The 20,265-nt window shown below is 51.4% G+C and overlaps 11 protein-coding genes across 11 annotated transcripts; 6 read left to right on the top strand and 5 right to left on the bottom strand.

Moving 5' to 3' along the window:
• The first annotated feature begins 33 nt into the window (after window positions 1-33).
• On the top strand, window positions 34-628 carry BDP55DRAFT_651086 (uncharacterized protein). The gene is made up of 2 exons (XM_060574025.1): window positions 34-273; window positions 325-628. The coding sequence occupies exons 1-2, from the start codon at window positions 94-96 to the stop codon at window positions 358-360; spliced, it is 216 nt and encodes a 71-aa protein (XP_060434238.1). The 5' UTR covers window positions 34-93; the 3' UTR covers window positions 361-628.
• Window positions 629-660: 32 nt separating this feature from the next.
• BDP55DRAFT_544163 (cytochrome P450) lies at window positions 661-2,454 on the bottom strand (the record flags this gene model as incomplete). The annotated part of the gene is made up of 5 exons (XM_060568462.1): window positions 661-870; window positions 928-1,074; window positions 1,132-2,141; window positions 2,220-2,221; window positions 2,252-2,454. 5 exons carry the CDS (start codon window positions 2,452-2,454, stop codon window positions 661-663), a joined length of 1,572 nt encoding a protein of 523 aa, XP_060434237.1.
• A 490-nt stretch (window positions 2,455-2,944) lies between these two features.
• BDP55DRAFT_353547 (Rieske [2Fe-2S] iron-sulfur domain-containing protein) lies at window positions 2,945-4,537 on the top strand. The gene is made up of 4 exons (XM_060567002.1): window positions 2,945-3,347; window positions 3,403-3,701; window positions 3,772-3,944; window positions 4,003-4,537. Exons 1-4 carry the CDS (start codon window positions 3,068-3,070, stop codon window positions 4,436-4,438), a joined length of 1,188 nt encoding a protein of 395 aa, XP_060434236.1. The 5' UTR covers window positions 2,945-3,067; the 3' UTR covers window positions 4,439-4,537.
• On the bottom strand, window positions 4,427-5,712 carry BDP55DRAFT_353631 (fructose-1-6-bisphosphatase). Its single transcript, XM_060567003.1, has one exon. It carries the CDS (start codon window positions 5,635-5,637, stop codon window positions 4,636-4,638), a length of 1,002 nt encoding a protein of 333 aa, XP_060434235.1. The 5' UTR covers window positions 5,638-5,712; the 3' UTR covers window positions 4,427-4,635.
• A 310-nt stretch (window positions 5,713-6,022) lies between these two features.
• BDP55DRAFT_765232 (high-affinity nicotinic acid transporter) lies at window positions 6,023-7,973 on the bottom strand. The gene is made up of 5 exons (XM_060580936.1): window positions 7,666-7,973; window positions 7,485-7,601; window positions 7,258-7,418; window positions 6,590-7,198; window positions 6,023-6,533 (listed from the first exon to the last, which is right to left on the bottom strand). Exons 1-5 carry the CDS (start codon window positions 7,903-7,905, stop codon window positions 6,035-6,037), a joined length of 1,626 nt encoding a protein of 541 aa, XP_060434234.1. The 5' UTR covers window positions 7,906-7,973; the 3' UTR covers window positions 6,023-6,034.
• Window positions 7,974-7,984: 11 nt separating this feature from the next.
• BDP55DRAFT_651072 (uncharacterized protein) lies at window positions 7,985-8,266 on the top strand. Its single transcript, XM_060574024.1, has one exon. It carries the CDS (start codon window positions 8,087-8,089, stop codon window positions 8,240-8,242), a length of 156 nt encoding a protein of 51 aa, XP_060434233.1. The 5' UTR covers window positions 7,985-8,086; the 3' UTR covers window positions 8,243-8,266.
• Window positions 8,267-8,661: 395 nt separating this feature from the next.
• BDP55DRAFT_765231 (DszA family xenobiotic compound monooxygenase) lies at window positions 8,662-10,630 on the top strand (the record flags this gene model as incomplete). Its single annotated transcript, XM_060580935.1, has 6 exons — window positions 8,662-8,900; window positions 8,958-9,024; window positions 9,100-9,273; window positions 9,326-9,396; window positions 9,458-9,637; window positions 9,701-10,630. 6 exons carry the CDS (start codon window positions 8,662-8,664, stop codon window positions 10,458-10,460), a joined length of 1,491 nt encoding a protein of 496 aa, XP_060434232.1. The 3' UTR covers window positions 10,461-10,630.
• Window positions 10,631-10,701: 71 nt separating this feature from the next.
• Window positions 10,702-11,475, top strand: BDP55DRAFT_628192 (uncharacterized protein; the record flags this gene model as incomplete). The annotated part of the gene is made up of 1 exon (XM_060571868.1): window positions 10,702-11,475. The coding sequence occupies one exon, from the start codon at window positions 10,702-10,704 to the stop codon at window positions 11,473-11,475; it is 774 nt and encodes a 257-aa protein (XP_060434231.1).
• A 646-nt stretch (window positions 11,476-12,121) lies between these two features.
• Window positions 12,122-14,035, top strand: BDP55DRAFT_544384 (glycosyl hydrolase family 3 N terminal domain-containing protein; the record flags this gene model as incomplete). Its single annotated transcript, XM_060568476.1, has 1 exon — window positions 12,122-14,035. One exon carries the CDS (start codon window positions 12,122-12,124, stop codon window positions 14,033-14,035), a length of 1,914 nt encoding a protein of 637 aa, XP_060434230.1.
• Window positions 14,036-14,257: 222 nt separating this feature from the next.
• BDP55DRAFT_725064 (mannosyltransferase putative-domain-containing protein) lies at window positions 14,258-15,859 on the bottom strand (the record flags this gene model as incomplete). Its single annotated transcript, XM_060578971.1, has 1 exon — window positions 14,258-15,859. The coding sequence occupies one exon, from the start codon at window positions 15,857-15,859 to the stop codon at window positions 14,258-14,260; it is 1,602 nt and encodes a 533-aa protein (XP_060434229.1).
• Window positions 15,860-18,025: 2,166 nt separating this feature from the next.
• Window positions 18,026-19,256, bottom strand: BDP55DRAFT_628189 (uncharacterized protein; the record flags this gene model as incomplete). The annotated part of the gene is made up of 3 exons (XM_060571867.1): window positions 18,026-18,465; window positions 18,538-18,640; window positions 18,969-19,256. 3 exons carry the CDS (start codon window positions 19,254-19,256, stop codon window positions 18,026-18,028), a joined length of 831 nt encoding a protein of 276 aa, XP_060434228.1.
• Window positions 19,257-20,265: the final 1,009 nt, after the last annotated feature.

Genomic DNA, 20,265 nt, shown 5'->3' with positions numbered 1-20,265 from the left:
ATCGACTTTGTCCCCCTTCACTTTCTTTCTCCCACTCAGCTGGCTGCGTCTTTTTTTTTTTGGAAAAAAATAAAAGGAAAACACCATCACGAAATGGATAGCAGCTTCAATGTACGTCGGAATAAGCAGCAAGGATGCCAGAGGATATCCGGTTCTTCCATCGCACCGGACAGGCTTTCCCGGTATCTAAAAGAAGAATTCAATCACCAACAATTTGAGTTCGAGTCAAGAAAAAACTCCTATGTAATTCGTGCTCCGCGTGACCTCTCACCAGTACGTGCGCCTTACAAACAAGACTTAGGGAAAAGTGCTGATAAGAAGAAGGATGAGATCCAAAGACTCCGTACAAGTCGCATGTAGGATGAAGAAAACCAGCGGCAGAGCGAAAATGTACATGTAACATTTGCTGCTCAAATCTTTTTGGGTGAAGCACGACGGCGTTGAAAATCACAGCATAGCCTCGGGGTTCGGAAGGATTGCAATCGTTTGGCACATCAATGCTTTGAAGATATTCATGAGGATTTGGAATTTTGGGACTTCAATTCTTGTACTTTGATTTAGTAGACCACAACACACTCGTTCACTCCGATTTGGGGCGTAACTATGTCAAGAACATCGAGCAGTAGGCGCTCTAAAGCGGGCATCCAAGCCGCGAGAAGCCTAAACAACCCCTACCACGACACCCTGCGATCGCCGTACATTGACTCGAACGTCGAAGCCCACTGGCTTGACGAACCAGCAGTTCCTTGTCACCCAGGGAGCGTCCCTGCAAAGTTCAAAATTGAACTCGTGCAATAATCTAGGCATCAGTTTTGATATTTCCAGGATTGAGATGTGTCTTCCGATGCAAGTTCGTGATCCCAGGCCGAACTATCAGCTCGTCAGTAACGACACCAGAACACGTCATCTCTACGTCTTTTCTTTCACGGGGCTTACCGGCATCCAGTGTCTATTCATGGCCGACAAACGATCGGTATCCGTAGTTAGCCAGCGATCAGGTTTGAAAGCGGCTGCATCTTCACCAAATATGGCTGTGTGGTGGTGCTCAACCCAGGTGTTGATCCCCACGATGGTCTGACAATGGTCAACAAAAGCTCACGATAGTTCAATGTTAGTGGAACTTCAACGTACCCCTGCTGGAAAGAATCTCCCGGCAATAGTTGCTCCTCCCTCAGGAACAACTCTCTCGAGAGGAAGACCAGTCGCAGGGTGCAATCTCAATGCTTCTTTGATGACTGCCTGGAGGTATGGTAGCTTGAGGCTCTCCTGGAAGTTGAGCCGCCGAGGATCACCGGTTCTCCGGGAATAAAACTCATCAATCTCTTTTTGCAATTTGCTCATCTCTTTCGGATTCCGGAGAAGCTGGTACAAGATGGCGCTGAGACTGATAGCAGTGGTGTCCGAGCCTGCAACCATGTTTGACACACACCCTGCCAAGACATGATACTGGGAGAATATTGATGAATCCTCAGAGTGCTTTCCAAGGAACTTGGAGAGAAAATCCATTGTCCCAGACTGTTCCGAGAGGTGTGAAGTATCCTCAGCGTCAACTGCTTTGGGTTTCGTCTGGTGGTCTGCTAAGCAACCCCTGGTGAACTCGACGATGAACTGCCTACCTGTGCCCCGTTTACCTAGCCGACTCCTGATAGGGGCTAGGTATGAGTGAAGGTATGAGTATACTCCAACCATTGTTGCATAGTAAAGATGATTTTCAAGATTTTTGATCACCGCTCCGACATCCAGTCCTTGATCTAAGAAACCAAGTCTCTTCGAGTAGGTGATCATACCCACTACATCGAATGCGTAACACTGGAACCAGTGTCCCATGTCAACGGGTTGCGCCGCTTTTTCTCTACCACTCATCTCCGAGAGCCTTCTGGAAAATAGATCCGCGCACTCGTCGACGTAGCTTTCGTAGTTCACCAAGGATGACATGCTGTACATGCTCTGATAGAGACGGCGGTTCTCGCTGTGGCGCTTCTCATCTCGATCCGAGAACAAAGACCATTGGTAAGGGTTCGGATCACCCCACGTGTCATACCATGTGGACTTTGCGAACGCGTGGCCGTTACCATAGATCACCTTCGCTGCATGTGGATCATTGATACTGAATCTATTCGGACCATATCGAACGATGGGACCTTTGATGAATTAGCTGCGTATGGGTAATCTAATCGGGACCTGTTGAAAATGACGGAATGTTCGGCTCAAAACTGCACCTCTTTCTAATACAATATCTTCAGGAGATTACTTGCCATATTTTTCATGAAGCTTAATGTTATCAACCTCAAAGCGGCCCTGATGAATCCTCCATACGTACCAGAGGTCCGTGAATCGCGCAAGGAAAGGGCCGGGGACGGATGCGAGTGGGGCCGCGAAGCCGCGATAGATCTTGGCCAGAAGCTGGGCTCCTACAAGGAGTGCGAGTAACACCAGAAGCACGTATGCCTGCATTATGTCGAATGATACTGGTTATTGCAGGCTTGTTGGTGGATGCTTGAAAATGTGTGTGATGAGATATCCTATCGGCTATCACAGCTACGCATGAGAGATAAGGAGCTCGATATGGACCACTATGCTTCCGAGACTAAATTTAGCCAAGGCATCTCAAAGGCGGGGTCAATCATTGCGAACTTCCGTTATCGAGTCGAGGTTCTAAACGACGTACGGTGTCCGCGGACAACCTCGTGCCGACCCCGCATGTCTGCTTGCTTGTGGTCCCGGCTGCTTCGGCCGCCAGTCCGAGCGGAGGATGGCATCTCACTACTAGTCTGTCGAAAACATTCCATGCTCGATGAACACCAATCACATCTTGCTTAAGTCTTGCTTACCATTTTCAATGAGTATCAGCGGGGCATCGGCCGAACACAGCTGAAATCAGAAGTCTAGAACTCTGGACTTGTGACTTATGGAGTTGCAATGGACCTCTCGGCCCCCGAGATACTGTTCATGGAAGTGCCTTGTCTGACAAAGTTGAGTTTAATAACAGCCAAAATTCTCCCTCACTTCAAGCATTCACTGGCAAAGTCAACTGAAGCCATTTACAAAATCAATAAAGAAGCTCAACATGCAGAGCACCCTTCCAGCATCGTGGTATCGTGAGCCGGGTTTCTATCAACTAGAGAGGCGCGCTATCTTTAGTAAATCATGGATCTTAGTCTCTCATGTCCACCAATTCAGCGAGCCAGGCAAATATGCTCGTTATGAGATGGCCGGCTATCCCTTTTTCATTATCAAAGACCGTGCCGGGAACATCAATGCATTCCTCAACATCTGCCGCCACAGAGCATTTCCGATTGTTCACGAGAATGAGGGAAAGGCATTCGTACTATCTTGCAAGTACCATGGTATAATGTCAAACACGGTCTCTCACGCACAGTTCCTATACTCACACTATGGCAGGTTGGTCTTACAGCATGAACGGCAACTTGGCCAAGGCACCTCGATTCGACCAGGTGGAAGACTTTGACAAGAGCGAGTATGAGCTCTACAAAGTGCATAGCCATATCGATAGCCTAGGATTCTTCTGGGTCAATTTGGATGCAGCTGAAAAGCCGACTCTAAGTTGGGAAGACCAGTTCGGCGGGGTCGATAAGCAGCCCCGGTTACAGAACTTTGACATGAGCAACTACGAGTACGACCACACCTGGTCTATGGAAGGGAAGTTCAACTGGAAAACACTGATTGAGAATTACAATGAGGTTCGTGCGCGCGACTTGAAATTCTAGACTTGATCAGTCTCGGACCACTGACTTTCTGGTCCTGCTGCAGTGTTACCATTGCCCAACAGCGCACCCTGGCCTCGCACCGTTCTTCAAGGGCAACAAGCAGATGAACTATGGTCTCAACAAGTACTGGGTTGAACATCTTGGCGCAAAAGGAGAGCAGCGTGCCAGCTCTGTCAGTCCTACATACATGTTCCCCAACGCATCGGTCACCCTCACGTAAGCTGCGATCATCGGCATCCGCGCTTCAACAGACTAAGCTAATGCCTCTCTTTAGCCCTGTCTTCTTCTACATGATGTCCATCGTACCAACGTCTGCCACCACAAGCTTGATGCGGTACGAAGTCTACAGGTCAAAGACAGCAACGCCTGAGGAGTTGAAAGAAAAGTTGGACTTCTTCAGCCAAGTTGAGTCTGAAGACAAGTGGTTGGCCAACGGTTCACAGTCCAATCTCAATAGCGATACATACACGACTGGGCCATTTCATCCTGACGTAGAGGAAGCGGTTGTTTACGTTATTGGAAAGGTCAAGGGGCTTCTGCATGATCATGTCGCCGAGGAGAGGAAGCGTGGTTCAGAATGGTGGCCAGCTCGGAGGAGTCCCGTGCAGGCAACGAGGTCCTCGGCTGAAGAGGATGAGGCGTTCTGCCGAGGCGTGTGTTCAAACTCGAGTGTTAACGACAAAGCTATGCCCGAAGGTTTGGCATGGTAAACGGTCTTCGTGGGGTAAGAGCGATAAGTATGTGTCTCACAAGGATGACGGAACTCGCATTTGGGTAGTCCATCCAATTTGAAACTGCTTGATAGGTTGGAGACGTATAACAGTAACTCTTAAGAGCAACTGTATGTCAAGTTGTTCGTGGCTGGGACCTTATCTCGTAGTGCCTAAAACATGGTCGCGATTATTTCTTATCCAAGAAGAACCTGCTTTACAATCTTCACCTCCTCTGACGTGCCGCAGATGAGACCTGCTCTACCATCGCAATCCTTCTGAATCTTTTCAAGAAGCGGCTTGCCGTCAGTGGGGTCAATGGCTTGACCACCAGCGCACTCCAGAATCAGAGCAATTGGGTACAGCTCGTACAGAAACCTAAGCTTTGGAAGCACACCCGGCGTGACAGGCATAACATAGACGCCATGACCCTTGACAAGCGCATGCACAATGTCAGGGACAAGCCCGCCGCAGTACCGCAGCGTGTACTTCTCCTTGATAAAGCGCGTGATGAGAGCGCTGTACCTCTCATCATCCGCCGCGTGTCGGAGGTTCGCGGGTGCGAAGTACCGCGTCTTAAAGGGCCCGTCGGCCAATTTGACGACCGGCCGGATGACCTCGCAGTCCGCGACACCGTTCGGGCCGTACCCAATCTCAAAGCAAGCGGATTCGGCGCCGGGGATCCGCACCGCCACGATTGCGGTGGTCCGGGGTCCGATGACACCGATGATGGCCGCAATCTGCTTCTCAGCCGGTGACTGGCCCACTGCGGTCCGTCCATCCCAAATGCCGACAATCGTTCCGACCGTCCAATTCGGCGCGATGATGGAGCTACCGTCAAGGGGGTCAAAGGCGACGGTGTATTCCTCCGAGGTTGCAGGGGTCGCGTTTGTGTCGCTCCCTTGCGGCCTCGCTGGCTTCTCGACGGGGTCTTCCTCGCTGCTCGCGGTTTGGATCGAAGGGCACTTCTCGATAGCTTCGCGCATCACATTCTCGGACAGAACGTCGACGTTAAGCTGATCGTCGCCAAAGGCATTCGCTGTCCCGGCGAGGGAAACGTGCTGGGATGCATGCAACGTCTTGGCGATGCCGGAAATGGCGTCGAGGATTGCTGGGATTACATCACTTCGCAAAGAGGAGCGGTTCCCTTGAGAGATAACCTTCTCCAAGAGCTTTGCGAGAGCTGGTGATGCTGACATGACTGGTGATGGACTCTGGTGAGTGAGGGTGTTCAGAAAATGTTTAGTCGGAACAAGTGAGCTATTTTAGGATCAATGAAGTTGAGAGAATTTACGCTACGGCGTGGCCCCCACACATTCTCGACGGGTTCTCCCTTGATCCACCTGTGAGGATGCCGTCATAGTCGTTGTGTCAAACTTAATCACATTTCTACATTACAACTCAGTCCTCCAAAATGCGTGCAGATCATCTTTAGAAGACTTATGTTTTCCAGTCTTTCAAAGATCTCAAGATAGTCTTGCTGTTGAATGTTTCGAAATGATCGATGTAGTCGGCAATAGAGCTGAGCTCTTATCGCGGTCTTTGTCACTCCCCATCTTTGATTCGCTAGCAGTTCCCTTCAGACAAGCCGTACCATCAAGCTTGTGAGCTTTCCTCGCCAGACTCAACCCCTTGGCGCTTGATTCCGTCATAAAAACGTCTCTCCTCAAACACTCGAATGTCATCATCGAAATTCACCTTGCCAAGCTTTCGCGCCTTCAAAATCTTTCTCCTCACCCTCATCACATCGTATTCCGTGTTCCTGGTCAACCACCACGTCCAGAGGTTAGCGACAAAAGAGGCAATGGTAGTCGCCGCTGCTATCGCGAAACTCGTCTTGTAGCCGTTGTATGCGAATTTGGACTGGAACAGCTGCGGCCCGATGACACCGCCTAGCTGAGCAATGCCTGATTGGAGACCCAGCGTGAATGCTGTGCCTGTTGACCCAGAGAGAGTCGCTGATCTCCAGGCCCAGAACGGAATGAAGTACGATTGATAGAACAAGATTCCCAATATGCAGGCTATGTAAATGCTATAACGGTTAGTGATTGTGAAGAAGAGCACGAAGCACACAACCATGCCGGACATGAGGATCCTGAACTTTTCGTTAGTCACCAACACCCCATACCTTAACTTCCCAGCAAAACTCACATGATGTAGGCTGGTCGGACGATATACGCTCTCGACATGAACCAAGCCGAAAATATTAGGCCTACGATGGCTGCAAACGCAGGAGGCATATTCAACAGTTGATTTCTCGGCAACCCCACAAATCCAAGATTGGTGACAATCGTGGGCAAATACCAGGTTAGCGCATATCCTCCAATGTTGATGAGCGTTTGCGACAACATGAATGACCAAATCAGTGGTGTCCGCAACACTGCCCAAATCTCTTTGCCGGCAAAATCAGGGTCGTTTGTTAGCGGCGCATTCTCTGGCAACCTAGCCTCCACAAACTCTTGTTCCCTTTCTGTCAGGAAGCGACTGCTACGTGGAGACTTTGGGTAGTCTGGCAGCAGCCAGAAGACAACGCCAGAAAAGAGAATGGTTGCCAGTCCTTCGAGAAGATATACCCATCTCCAAGCACTGATACCACGAATCCCATTCATATAGCTAATGCCGTAACAAAGCAGAGATCCGATGATACCGGCCAGATTAGACATTGCGAAGAACCAAGTCACTGGCTTGCCGATCTCGTCCGTACGATACCAACTCGACAATTGAGCCATGATACCCGGAAACATGCCAGCTTCGAACACTCTGGGGAAAAGTTCAGTATGCTACCAGACCAAGTCGCATGCAGAAGCTCCAGAACTTACCCAAGCAGAAACCGCATGGCATAAAGTTGATGCCGATTCTGAGCTGCAGCTTGGCAGGCTGTGATGATTCCCCAGGTGAGGAAGATACGAGACTGCCAAAGATGCGGGCTCATACGCTTCAAAAGCAGATTGCTGGGCATTTCGAAGATGATGTAGGCAATCTAACACTGCTTGTCAGTTTCTCATGATGATGACTTTGACGCATTTCAAGCGAGGCAATTGCTCACACCGTAGATGGATCCAACCCAGTTGTACTGATCAGACGTCATGTCGAGCTCTTTCATGATGTTTCGAGATTCTCCTGCTTGCAACACTCGAACATTTGCAGCATTGGTTTGGTCGATCTGGAAACTCATTAGCATGCTATGCCACACGGTTCGGTTAATTTTCCAGCCAGCATTGCTTTACCTGCTTGATCATGAACATCACGCCGATAAGAACCAAAAAGGCCTTGTCAACTTTGTTGATGACGGATCTTTCCTCTTCCGCAGAGAAAGTCGAAAGAAACGCAGCTCGCGCTTCTGGATCATCTCGCAGGTTGTCGACATTGGCACGAGCCACAGCTGTATTCGCCTGCTGCTTCCGGCTGGCAGCCGTTGCATTGTGGTCGATCCGGACTTCGTCGGGCTGGATCGGCGCACTCATCATGTTGTCTTTCAACCTCTAATCGACGCATTTCTTATGTTGAAAATTAACTTTGAAAAGAGATCAGCTTTAAGTGAACAAGGTCGATTGACAACGACATCGAGTATTACCCGATGCCGGCAAAGTTCGCCATGCGTAGCCCCCATGCGGATGTCCTTATCGGCGGGGATCCAGGGGCAAGTTCATGATGTGCTTCAAATTGGGATGGCGATATAAGGCTTTAAGGGTGATAGACCTATGCGGAGCGATGTCGAATTGTTGTTGCATCTGCCTATCATTCGCTGGAGCGCGCCGAGAGATGATGGCGAAATCATGGCCCACCCTTCCATCATTTGTTTGACTCTCGGACTCTCCTATGCCAGCCCGCGGTGTTGCTTTCACAAGTTCAATCCGGCTAATATCCGGAATCATCTCTAACATCTTCAGTCGTCTTTGTTGGTCGGGAAAAGACCTAGACTGGCGAAGAGTTGTTGACCAAGTCCGATAAAGGAGTCTGAAGCCTTCATATTAGGGTATCAAGGTTGCATTCCTCGGAAAATATCCGTAGGATTTCCGCACGCAACATGCAAGTATTATGACGCGAAAAGTGGTATGGATGTTACAAACTAGGTATTTACTCTACTGAGGCAGCAAGGCTTAAGTACGCAAGTTTCAACTTCAACTAGGCGGAAATCAAAATAGGAACATTGACTTTCTTCCGGCTCTCGTAGTTCTTCGTGTGGTATCACCGAACTCCACCTCACTTGACGAGCTACTACCATGGCTTCTTCAAGCGATCCAAACGGCGGCACAAGTGCCAAGCCGCAAAAGCAGATTCTGCTTAATGCCTTCGATATGTTCACTGTAGGACATTTGTCCTTCGGTCAATGGCGCAACCCTAAGGACAGAGCCAAAGACAAACGCCGTGATCTCACTTATTGGACAGACCTGGCAAAGCTCCTCGACAAAGGAGGGTTCGTTGGCTTGTTTTTGGCCGATACTTTCGGACCGTACGACACGTAAGAATCATCTCAAATTCGACCAGCTTCATCATTGCTAATTGTACCTAATTCTAGATACAAGGGCAGCGCAGAGCCATCTGTTCGGACCGGCGCCCAGTGGCCCATGGCCGACCCAGTCATCGTACGTACGACCTGGTCGCGATAACATCATCGTGCACCGTGCAACATGTACCGCACATGGCTAACATCATCTTAGCCCGTTTCCGCAATGGCTGCCGTCACCAAGAATCTTGGGTTTGCCATAACAACGTCAACTTCGTACGAGCAGGCATACGTGGTTGCGAAACGTTTCAGTACCCTCGACCACCTGACGAAGGGACGTTTCGGATGGAATATCGTCACAAGCTGGAAAGAATCAGCTTCCAAGGCTGTAAGCCTCTCGTTGGATGCTCTAGTGTTCTATAGCTAACACTAGGCTTCAGGTTGGTCTTCCGTTAGTCGAACACGACACCCGTTATTCGAATGCCGACGAGTATTTGCGGGTTCTTTACAAGTAAGGCTTGAATCCGCTAGGTATGATTCTTGATTTTGATGTAATAACAACATCTTTATAGATTGTGGGAGGGTTCTTGGTCAGACGCTGCACTAGTAGAAGATGCAGAGAAGGGCATCTATTCCGACTATTCTCAGATTCGCGCCATTCATCACCATGGCAAGTTTCACGTCGATGCACCCTTCCTGACGGATCCTTCCCCCCAGCGTACTCCGGTGCTGTTCCAGGCCGGGACATCTCCGTAAGTTTCGTCAACATGTGAGTTTCAGGTGTCAGAACTTGTGGGCTGACAATCCTCCGAAAGCGCGGGCATAAAATTTGGCTCAACCCACGCTGAAGGCATTTTCGTAGCCGGCCTCTCCCCTCATGTCGTAGCACCGAGAGTGAAGGCTATCCGGGAGGGCGCGATCGCTGCAGGCCGAGACCCTTACTCCGTCAAAGTCTTCGCCATGATCACTCCCATCATCGGCAAAAATGAAGAGGACGCCAAGAGAAAGTACGAAGAGGCTCTCAAATACGTCCTCATCGAAGGCGGTCTTGCTCAGTTCTCTGCCACAACGGGCATCGATGTCTCCCAGTTCGACTTGGACCACGAACTCACCGAGGAGGATGTAGCAAGCCATCTTCAGCGCATTCATTCATCTCTGTACAATTTGCGCTACCGGGGTGACGACGTGCCAAAGCTGACGCCGCGAAATCTGGGCACGGTCACCGCAATCGGTGGGAACGGGGCCATGCCGGTAGGCACCGCCGCGCAGGTTGCGGATGTCTTCCAGGAGTGGGTGGATATTGCCGACGTTGATGGCTTCAACATCGGATATGTGGTTACTCCAGGGAGCTTTGAAGACGCTGTCGAGTACCTCGTTCCAGAACTTCGAAGCAGGGGGCTCTTGCCCGAAGCGATTCCGGATGACGAGCCTGCTCCCACTTTCAGAGAGCAAATTTACGGCCTTGGACAGAAGGGGTTGAGGTCGGATCACCCTGGGTTCAAGTACAAGTATGACACCTATGAGGACACTGTCGCTAAGGAAGATGCGGCAAAGGCTGCAACCGTGGAACTTTGAACATAGGTGGGGGGAATCATAGAGTAAGGGTTAGCCAACATCGACCACATCGTTGTGAACTCCAATGACCCCTATCCAGCATAACGTTCATGTTCCTATTTCCATGAGCTCGTGTATTAAATGTTAGAATGGCTCGTCGTCATAAAGTCGGGGGACCGCTTAATCGACACACCCTAGTTACGTAGAGTAATTGCTAGCAATCTTCATTAGAAAGACAAGGCCATCGTATGATTTGGTCATAATGTTTTGCTCGGGAAACAGGATAATCTTTTCCCATAGTCAGCTTGCTCTTCGTCTCATGAGTACCTTAGTTGCTAGATGCAGCAGCACCAAGCAGCCCACATCACCTATGACTACATCTCGGCCGCTTGGCATGAAGCGCATCCGAGCCCGGCGTGGGGCCGGATCCCCCACCGGAAGCACAATAACGTGGTCATCGAAGACAGCCAGCCTTAAACAGGAAGCAATAAGCACGCCCACAAGCGGTGAACCTACGGTAAATGTTGCCAAGACTCAAACATGTGCCGAACGTGGATCCGTCAAGGTAGGATTGACAGGTGACCACCGACCCGGTTCAGCAAAAACTCGACTGCTCCCCGCAATCCCCGCATCATCCAACTCGGTCACGACACCACCATCGGGACTAAGCAACGACTCACATACAACTTTATGGATCCAGTGCCATGGCTGGAGGTTCATTGACGGTCCAGGATACAGCTATTGGAGCTTTGAGGATTCGTTCGACCCCGCCAGGACAGAGGTAGGGCCGACTCAGACCCCAGGCCTTAGTCCCAGGACTTGGAATTCATCAACGCCGACCCATACCACTATTCCCAAAAGTCACGTTTTCAATCTGTCGATGTGGATACTGCGGGATGTCCGGGGTCTCCGCGTTCATTCCATTGGATTTAAGACCCGAACATGTCCCGGATTTCAACCTCGAGATGACCCTGGTCAGATTAGACGTTGCCACCTTGCCGCTCGATGGGACGAACTTCTGGGGGTTCTAGCTTGAGTCTGTCTGAATAAGCTTAACTGCCTTATTCAATCTGAGTGTGAATAGCTGACTATCCGAAAAGTAGAAACTGTCAATTTGAATAGTGTGTCATCGCAGTAGTTTTCAAGGTACTGAAATAGATACATGTATGTTCGATACCATCATGACCCTGGGAACTGTCATCCCCAACTTGCAACATTTGCTAACTCGAGCGCGCTAGCTTCTACCTCACGAATTGATATCTTACACTAGACTGTGTCATTGGCTCATCTCACTCTAGTGCCGTGGATGGAGACCAAGCTGCGGAATTCACTCCCCCCCAGTCAAGTACCTATGACATCGTCACATCACGCAGCTAGAGCCCCTCATCGGCCACACCATGAAGCCCCAGGCCAGTTTTATTGACCGATACAAGGCCGTGTAATAGCGTGCCAAGAACAAATATCGCATTATTCCCAGTCATCTTCACGGTTCGTTGTCCGAGGTAGCATCCATTGCCAAGCCGATTCCATCACGACGACGCCCGTCTGCCGTTACTCTCCAGCCATGTGTCGTGATAAATACCCTCGGGCTCTTCCGACCTACTGATTCCAGACGACTCAGAATCATTAGTCTCGGTCCCAACTGCATACATCGCAGGTTTCTCTCCTAGTCTAGAGCCATCATGAAGCTCAAAATGACACCACTGGCCTTCGCCAGCCTCCTTCTAGCAGCAAACTGCTCAATAACCCCCTCCAGTACCCTAAAACACCAATGGGTAGCCCGGCAAGATGACCCAGAGTCTCTCCCAATCTACAAGAACTCGTCATACTGCGTCGACGCCCGCGTTCAAGACTTGATCCAACGGATGACAGTCGAAGAGAAAGCCGGCCAGCTTTTCCAAACCCAACTCCAACAGGGTCCCAATGATACCCTCGACACGGGAAACGTCACAGCCCGCCGCAACAGCACCGAGAACATGATTGGCGAGAAGCACATGACACACTTTAACCTCGTCGGCGATATCACGGACGCGAAGCAGGTCGCGGAGTTTGTCAACCTAGTCCAGCAACGCGCCCTCGATACGCGATTGGGCATCCCGGTGACTCTCTCCACTGATCCCCGACACCACTTCACCGAGAACATTGGCACTGGCTTCCAAGCCGGTGTCTTCTCACAATGGCCCGAGACTCTCGGCCTTGCTGCCCTGAGGGACCCCGAGCTCGTTAGAAAGTTCGCGGAGGTAGCTCGCGAAGAGTACATCGCCGTCGGCATTCGAGCTGCCCTACATCCGCAGGTCGACCTCGCCACCGAGCCACGATGGGCACGCCTGGGCAACACTTGGGGCGAGAACGCAACCTTGACCAGCGAGCTCATTGTCGAATACATCAAAGGCTTTCAAGGAAGAGAGATTGGTCCGCACAGCGTAACCACCGTGACGAAGCACTTCCCCGGGGGCGGCCCGATGGAGAACGGTGAAGACTCTCACTTCACATACGGCAAGAACCAGACGTACCCCGGAAACAACTTCGAGTACCACCTCACCCCCTTCAGAGCGGCGATCGCTGCCGGCGCACGGCAGATGATGCCGTACTACTCACGACCTATCAGTCTGTCTGACAACTCCACCGACTACGAGCCAGTCGGCTTCTCCTTCAACAAGCAAATCGTTACAGATCTACTCAGAAACCAACTTGGGTTCGAAGGCATCGTCGTCACCGACTGGGGTCTCATCACTGATACAGTGATCCGAGGTCAAGACATGCCAGCACGTGCGTGGGGTCTAGAGAGTACCACTGAGCTTCAACGCGCAGCCCGCATCCTCGATGCCGGCTGTGACCAATTTGGTGGTGAGCAGCGTACTGAGCTCATCGTCCAGCTGGTAGAGGAAGGCATTGTGTCCGAAGACCGCCTTGACATCTCAGTCAGACGTCTCCTTCGCGAAAAGTTCCTCCTCGGGCTTTTTGATGAGCCCTTCGTCGACCCCGAGGCCGCGACGAGAGTTGTTGGAAACGACTACTTCCTGCGGCTCGGCAATGATGCCCAGCGCAGAGCTTACACTCTTCTCACAAACAAGGATGAACTACTTCCCCTGAATAATGTTGGCACAGGAACCAAGTTCTACATCGAAGGTTTCAACGCCACGTTCCTCGAGGCACGTAACCTCACGGTTGTAGAGACCCCAGAAGAGGCAGACTATGCCTTACTCCGCATCAATGCGCCCTACGAGCCTCGCCCAGGTGGGTTCGAGGCAGCTTACCACGCCGGCTCGCTCGAGTACTCGGATGAGGAGAAGGCGCGCCAGGCCGCGATCTATGCGGCCGTGCCCACCATCGTCGACGTGATTCTGGATCGTCCTGCTGCGATACCCGAGGTGTTTGACGCCGCTTCTGCAGTGTTGGGCAGCTACGGGAGTGGCAGCGAAGCCTTCTTGGACGTGATCTTTGGGGCAAGCAGCCCCGAAGGCAAATTGCCTTTCGACCTCCCGCGGTCACAGCAGGCCGTGGAGGATGCGATGGAGGATGTTCCGTATGATACGGCGGATGCTGTTTTCAGGTTTGGGCATGGGTTACTCTATGCCGACAAATGTTCGCTTTGATGGCGACATGGAGTGATACGTGGCTCGGGGCTTGATGTTCTTTGTTAGACAGCAGTAGGGTGATTTCTGGGAATCAGGACTATGAGAGGAACAGCCCTAATGACTTTAACGATTGACGAAACCGGACTTCTAGGTAATCGTGCTAGGATGATAGCGTTCACACATGAAGAGTAATGATACGTATGCTGTTGAACAATAAAGAAAGGGGAATCTTTGATTTTTCTATACCAATTCGAGTCTATCATCAACATCCTTCGCAGCCTCAATGCTCCTCTTCAAGACACTGGTCTCTGGTCCACTGAGCTCCCTCGCGTTCATGCCAACCATGCAGCTCATATCCTTCTTTCTCGCCCCCTTGACCCATTGCTGGTCAATCATCCAGTGCGTCGGCACCGCGAACTCGGTCGGGTCGTCCATCTTATTCTTCAACAGCCCGCCGTTGTACCACAGTAAGTTATCCACCTCGTCCACGTGCGCAATCACGAAGCTGCAAACCTGCGTCATCTCGGTCTGTACCCCACTGAACGGTTTCCGCCAGCCAACCATCCCGCCGTAGTGCCGCGAGAAGCTGTATGTCGAGCCCGTGGCCTCGAGGCCGATCCAGTACGTCTCCTTGTCACCGTAGGTGATCCTGTATGTCCACGAGTTGCGCACGGCGTGCGTGTTTTGCCACGCCGTGTGCAGTAGGCCCATGAGCACGCTGAGCCGGCCCTTGTTGAGCACCACGATGCCCGAGTCGCCTTCCTCGGCATACTTTTCCGTCCAGACGAGCGACTTTTGGAGCTCCTCGCTCGGGTGTTTAATCATCTCGTGGAACCATTCGTGTCTCTCGGGGAACTGGTCTTTCCAGAGCAATCGGTCGTGGAAGAGAAGCGCGCCCTTTTCTTGGTAATTTCGCTGTTGGAAAAGTTGTTCAGGCTTCTGGAGGAAGACGACGTCTGCATCCAGGAGAATAACCTCTTCGAATCGGCTGCCGAGCGCGGCAAACGGCTTAATCGCCCATCCTCCCTCAGCTAACTTCAGCGTCGTGTCGTTGAAGACGGTTAAAATATCCAAAAACTCGATGCGTCCACTATCGCCTTCAACAGCTTGCACGAGCGTGTCGCGGTCCTCCTCGGATAAGTCGTCTTCGCCGGCGTAAACAATCTGAATGGGCAGCGTAGTCTTCAAAACGCGCGTCAGGGACGCGACCAAATGACACGCGAACCGCAGCGTGCCGTGTCCCGTCGGAATGACGATACCGGCATTTCTCGGCACGTACTCCGGCTTTTCATTGCCGGAAGCCCCGGCGGCGCCGGTGCCGCCGACACCTAATTGCTGTGCTGGGGACCGCGGTGGCGCACGATCAGCGGCGCCCCCCATAAAGCTTCGCCTGAGGTCGGCCAGAGGCGACAGGCTGTGGATGTCCCTCGGCGGAGATTGCAAATAAGGGAACAGGGATGCAGCGACTCGCTCGACCTGAGCGTCGAGAAACTGTCTCTCGGCCCCCACAACCCGCATCCCATCGGTGCGGCCACCCTCCTTCTCCTCAAGCGCCTCGATCCACGAGCGCAGTACCTTTGTGCGCTCACCAAGCTCTCCAAATACCTTCTTGTATGGCGGGCCGAGGGGATAGTCGACGAAATATTGTGCCGTTGCGTTGATGGCATCGAGGTTGAGGCCAGACGTCTTTGAGGTGCGGAAGCTGAAGTTGGCGGATGTGAAGGGTGTTATCGTGCCGTGGAATCGGAGCAGGTAGACGACGCAGAGGGTGATGAAGGCCGCGCCGGCAATGATCGGCGTCGATTGACCGCCGTATCGCGGCGACACTAGGAGACGAACCATCCTCGGCTTCCTTTCACATTCCCTCCTTCTTTTCTTTCAATGTCGTATTAGGAATTGTCGAATTTCTGTTGCAGCAAGAAAGCTCGCAAGGAAGATTAAGTATTCTCCCCCGCGACTTGACTGCCCGGGGCCGCTCTCTTTTAAAGAGCCAAGACCTTCAAGCTGTGCTTCCATTTTTGGGGTGTTGAGACCGGTGCTAGTCCAAAGCTTATTGTGCCGATATTCCTTACTCCCGCGACAACCCAGACTCAGCCTAATCTATCTGACTGGTGACACTTGCGCAGCTTCGACCCCGGCTCGCCTGTTCCGAGATCAGAGATGTCTGCGGCCAATCCGCCAGTCACAGGCAAAATGATGCCAGCGGCGGCCAAACCAACAAGCATAGCCCATCCCCCATTGTCGTTAGGACCGACGACTGGTGGGCAGGACACGCAGGGCCACGCCAGCAGGTCTCAGCCATTGGAACTCGACTCGTCGTCTCATTGCGAATCCCTCTACGGATAGGGCTAGGCTTTCCAGCGTGGAGGGCTTGGAGCCTTGGAGGGGGAAAGTTCAGGGACGCCCCTGGACCCCAAGCTACCGGGACGAACACGCGTCTTGGATATAGCATGGGCCCACGTCCAAAGCCCACAGGGTCCAGGCCACGAATCAACCCCCCCCGCATTCCGAGGGGCTTCGAACCCCTTTTTTTCTTTCGTCTCTTGTGAGATCAATGATGGAATGGCATGTCAGATATATCAGCCGGCCGCTAACCTCACATTTATCTGCCGTACATCCGTGACGGCGTTCTGAGCCTTTGGGTTTCACACTCGTCTTGATCGTTATCTCCCCTACACCTTCTCGAACAGCTTAACGGTTGGTGGCTGATAATAGCTGTCGGACGTGAAGCGTCACTGCGACAGGGCTGGAGTTCAGCTTCAACGCTTTTCGCCAGGCGTTGAGCTCATTCGTAAGGTAGCTCAGGGCACCTCATGCCAGTTGAGCAATCGCTTCTGCCCATCTCATTTGGTTCGAAACTCATCGATCAGCTCGTACTCGAAGCGACGAGCCTTTCATTTTGGATCGACCTGCTATTCCAGGCAAAGTGGCTTGTCAGCTGAATTCTGAATCGAGACTTCAGGGGGGGATGCTGTCGGGCTTCGATCACGAAAAGGTGCTAGCGCCAAGAAAAGGACATTAGCGCCAACGATCGCTGCTTACCTCAATTACTTCTTGCCCATGGGTCTTGCCTGCGGGATGACTGACTCGTACCTTTCTGGGCTGGATAGCAGAAGAAAGCTGTCTGGCGCAGCCATTAAATAACTTGCCAGATGCTTCTTGAGATCAGGACCTGACACAGAATGTAGAAGCATGTCAGTCTCCAGTACACACGATAGGTAAGTAATGAAGGAAGGGTAACAACCGGGAATTTAATCGAAAAAGCCGCTGCAACGAGCCATTGGGAATACCTGGTGTGACTTTGCGTTCAATGCTGTGCCTCAATGCCAAGCCACACACGTGATCTTGACGCTCAACCACCTTTCAAATTGATGGCTCTTTGGGTCCAGGAAACCATTGCCGGTGAGAGCTGCAAGAATCTTGAAAAGACTGGCCTGCTCTGGATCGCACGAGCTATGTTGCGGTACTGAAGGCAACAAGATGTCTCACGGGTCAGGTTCATCTCAGTCAGAGGAGAGACGCGCGAGACCAGATTATGAAGTCTAAGCTGTTGGTAAACGATTTGTCACAGACGCAGACAGGATGTGGATTTTTACTGCCAATTCCACAGGGGAAAGTCGCACATTTGAAGTATCGGCATTTCCAATTGCTTTGGATGTGATTTTCAATTCTTGGAAGAGTTAAAGTACCTGATCTGACACCTCAAGCAGCAGCCAACATCCACGAAGGATCAACTTCGGGGATCCTGCCAAACAACCTCTCAACCTTCCATTTCAAAGCCCATAGCAAAGTCTCGTCTCGATAGAACCAGAAGTAGAACCGCAGACGCAAGATGACTGCAGACGCCCCCATATGCTGGCGTGGTGTCAACTCCCTCCCTGCCTCTGCTAGGACTTATAGCGCAAGCTTTCGCATCGGCATAGCTCATGATACGACCGGTCCTCCAAGCATGAGCAGCCAGGAAATTCACCTCTCGTATAATTTGTCTGCCAACGCGCCATTGAAAAGCTAAGCAGCGGTCGCAGACGCGGTAGCGAAGGGGGAAGGGTTCTGCTTTGCGACCTTGCTCATCGCGTACAGGGATTCCTCCATAATGCCCTTCAGATCAATCGCCGCATCCATGGCCTTGATCTTTCCGTAGTTCAGCTTGATGCATTCCTGAATGGCCTTCGAGCTATCGTTCCAAGTACCGATGTCGACTCTGTTGAATTTGCGGATATGATCGAGGTGCTGCTTCATGGTGCTCTTGCTGATGTTTGCAACCTTCTGGAGAAGGACAATTCTCTTGGTCAAGATGTTCATTAGGTTCCCGGTCATCTCACGGGCCTCTTGGTTATGGTCGAGGATTGTGCCCGTCAAGTTGATAGCGAAGTTGTGAGCGGCCGTGATGTCGTCCATAAGATCGGCGAGTTTCTGCTTGCGGCCCTGGAGTTCCTGGAGTTCCTTGGCTGAATTTCCATCGGGTTAGGGACGGCTTTTAGGTTGAACATTGGAAGAATTCAGAAGAGGCATCAACTGACCAGCTTGACGCGCGGCTTTATTGCCGATGACGATGGGAAGCTTTTCCACGACAACTAGGCTGCCTGACAGGACCAAAACCATCGTCATGACCATTTGGAGAACCTGGAAGAAATTATGATAGTCCATCTCGATTGCTTGGTCTCCTTGTCGGGTTGAAATGTGTTTGTGTCTGGGCTTCCGTGACGCTTGAGGTGATTATGGGCTGTCTAAGCAAGACGGTGGTGTACGTTTGGAGGAAAATAAATTCAGCAGAAAAGTGGTGTTGGGTCCTCAAGCCCTTTCCTTTTTGCCCCTTCCTAAAAGATCGTGGGAGAGGTAGGGCTAGATGCCAAAGGTAGCATGTGATTTCATGTTTTCCAAAGGCGGGTGCTACTATCTGATGGGCCTCTGTTGACTGTGGAAGCATCCGGAAGACAGCACGAGGCCTCACGCAGTTCTCTGTTGTGGTTTTCAAGCGGGAAGAGTAGAGCTCTTCCAGGGTTTGGTGATGTGGAACAACGGGCAGGCAGGCAACAATCGGCATTAACGACGCTCGGCCAGAAGCTTCGAGACGACGATGGAGTATATGTGTGCCTGTGATAGAATAAATGGCTCTAGGAGATTCTGATGGAGTGGCATCTTTTGGATGTGCCGATCCCGTAGAAACTACAGGGAAGAAACAAAAAGTGTCGGAGAAAGGCTGTGAAGACAGACCAAATCCCGCCTTGAGAACTGCCATTTAGGAGGTTTGACTGCTGTAGAAGATCTCCATCAGCTAGTAAGGGGTTGGTGAAGTCTCGTCTCTCTTTCCACTGTTTCTTGCATGTGGTAAACAATGGATGGGTCTTGATTCTTTGTACCGAGAAAAGATAATACGGATACTTAAAGGGCCCGTGACGCAAGCATCAATTTCGTCTAGCTTTGGAAATATCAATGAGGCATGGGTACATCATGGTATTGCTTCTGTGCTGTTTTAATAATATGTTGGCTGGTTTCTCGACGCTTTCCTTTCCTAACCTCCTAATCCCGCCCCTGACGACGAAATATTATCAACACTTTCTATCAAGCATCATCTAGTGCTGCAGCTCAGTGTTCTTGCTGTCCGTATCTACGACCTTGTCGCCAGAGTCGGCCTCTCCAGCTATCTTCTCGTTGATCTTAGCACATAGCTTCTGGAGCTCATCCAGACCCTTGTCAACGTCGGCCTTCATCTTCTCCACCTCCTTTCTAGCCTTCTCGAGCGCTCGAGGAGAGTACCTCTGCACCACTTGAAGATCTCCCGGATGAGGACGATGATGAGAACCGCTCCGCCGAGGTCCATTAGGAAATCCCAGATCTCCCTGAACTCTTGGTCTGTAGCATCGTGACCCATGTTGGCTCCAAATTGGTTTCTGCCCGTGGTGCTAAATTATGGACCGCACTCGAGGTTTCGATTCAGTGGCCGGCAGGTTTAGCAATGATTCTGTTTGATGGTAGCTTGATGATGATAGAGAACTTAAAGATGATGGAGGAGTGTAGTTGGGGCTGTGGAGAACCAGCTGAATTCTTCTCTTTTCAGGAAAAATACCTTTGCTCCTTTACTTTTTCAAGAACCCGCAGTCACGGAAAGTTCTGGATGCAATGGTCCAGGCTCTTGCCTCATGTAGTCAGGGAATCCTAAGGAGGGTGTACGTAGATACCTGGGTACATGTACATTGAGACGTATCAGGCAGCAGGCGGAAGGTCTTTCCGGTGAAATACGAACAATA

Source organism: Colletotrichum godetiae, assembly GCF_030913485.1.
Source record: "Colletotrichum godetiae strain CBS 193.32 chromosome Unknown BDP55scaffold_6, whole genome shotgun sequence".
NCBI lineage: Eukaryota > Fungi > Ascomycota > Sordariomycetes > Glomerellales > Glomerellaceae > Colletotrichum > Colletotrichum godetiae.
Note: the sequence above shows the minus strand (reverse complement) of the source record. Positions and strands in the feature narration are given on the sequence as shown.

Bases quoted from the DNA above. Each gene is read 5' to 3' on its own strand.
- BDP55DRAFT_651086 (XM_060574025.1), top strand. From the start codon at position 94: ATGGATAGCAGCTTCAATGTACGTCGGAATAAGCAGCAAGGATGCCAG. The intron at 274-324 runs GTACGTGCGCCT...GATAAGAAGAAG, and splicing joins CTCCGCGTGACCTCTCACCA to GATGAGATCCAAAGACTCCG.
- BDP55DRAFT_353547 (XM_060567002.1), top strand. From the start codon at position 3,068: ATGCAGAGCACCCTTCCAGCATCGTGGTATCGTGAGCCGGGTTTCTAT. The intron at 3,348-3,402 runs GTATAATGTCAA...ACACTATGGCAG, and splicing joins ACTATCTTGCAAGTACCATG to GTTGGTCTTACAGCATGAAC. The intron at 3,945-4,002 runs GTAAGCTGCGAT...GCCTCTCTTTAG, and splicing joins AACGCATCGGTCACCCTCAC to CCCTGTCTTCTTCTACATGA.
- BDP55DRAFT_353631 (XM_060567003.1), bottom strand. From the start codon at position 5,637: ATGTCAGCATCACCAGCTCTCGCAAAGCTCTTGGAGAAGGTTATCTCT.
- BDP55DRAFT_765232 (XM_060580936.1), bottom strand. From the start codon at position 7,905: ATGATGAGTGCGCCGATCCAGCCCGACGAAGTCCGGATCGACCACAAT. The intron at 7,602-7,665 runs GTAAAGCAATGC...ATGAGTTTCCAG, and splicing joins TGATGTTCATGATCAAGCAG to ATCGACCAAACCAATGCTGC. The intron at 6,534-6,589 runs GTGAGTTTTGCT...CGAAAAGTTCAG, and splicing joins GTCCGACCAGCCTACATCAT to GATCCTCATGTCCGGCATGG.
- BDP55DRAFT_651072 (XM_060574024.1), top strand. From the start codon at position 8,087: ATGATGTGCTTCAAATTGGGATGGCGATATAAGGCTTTAAGGGTGATA.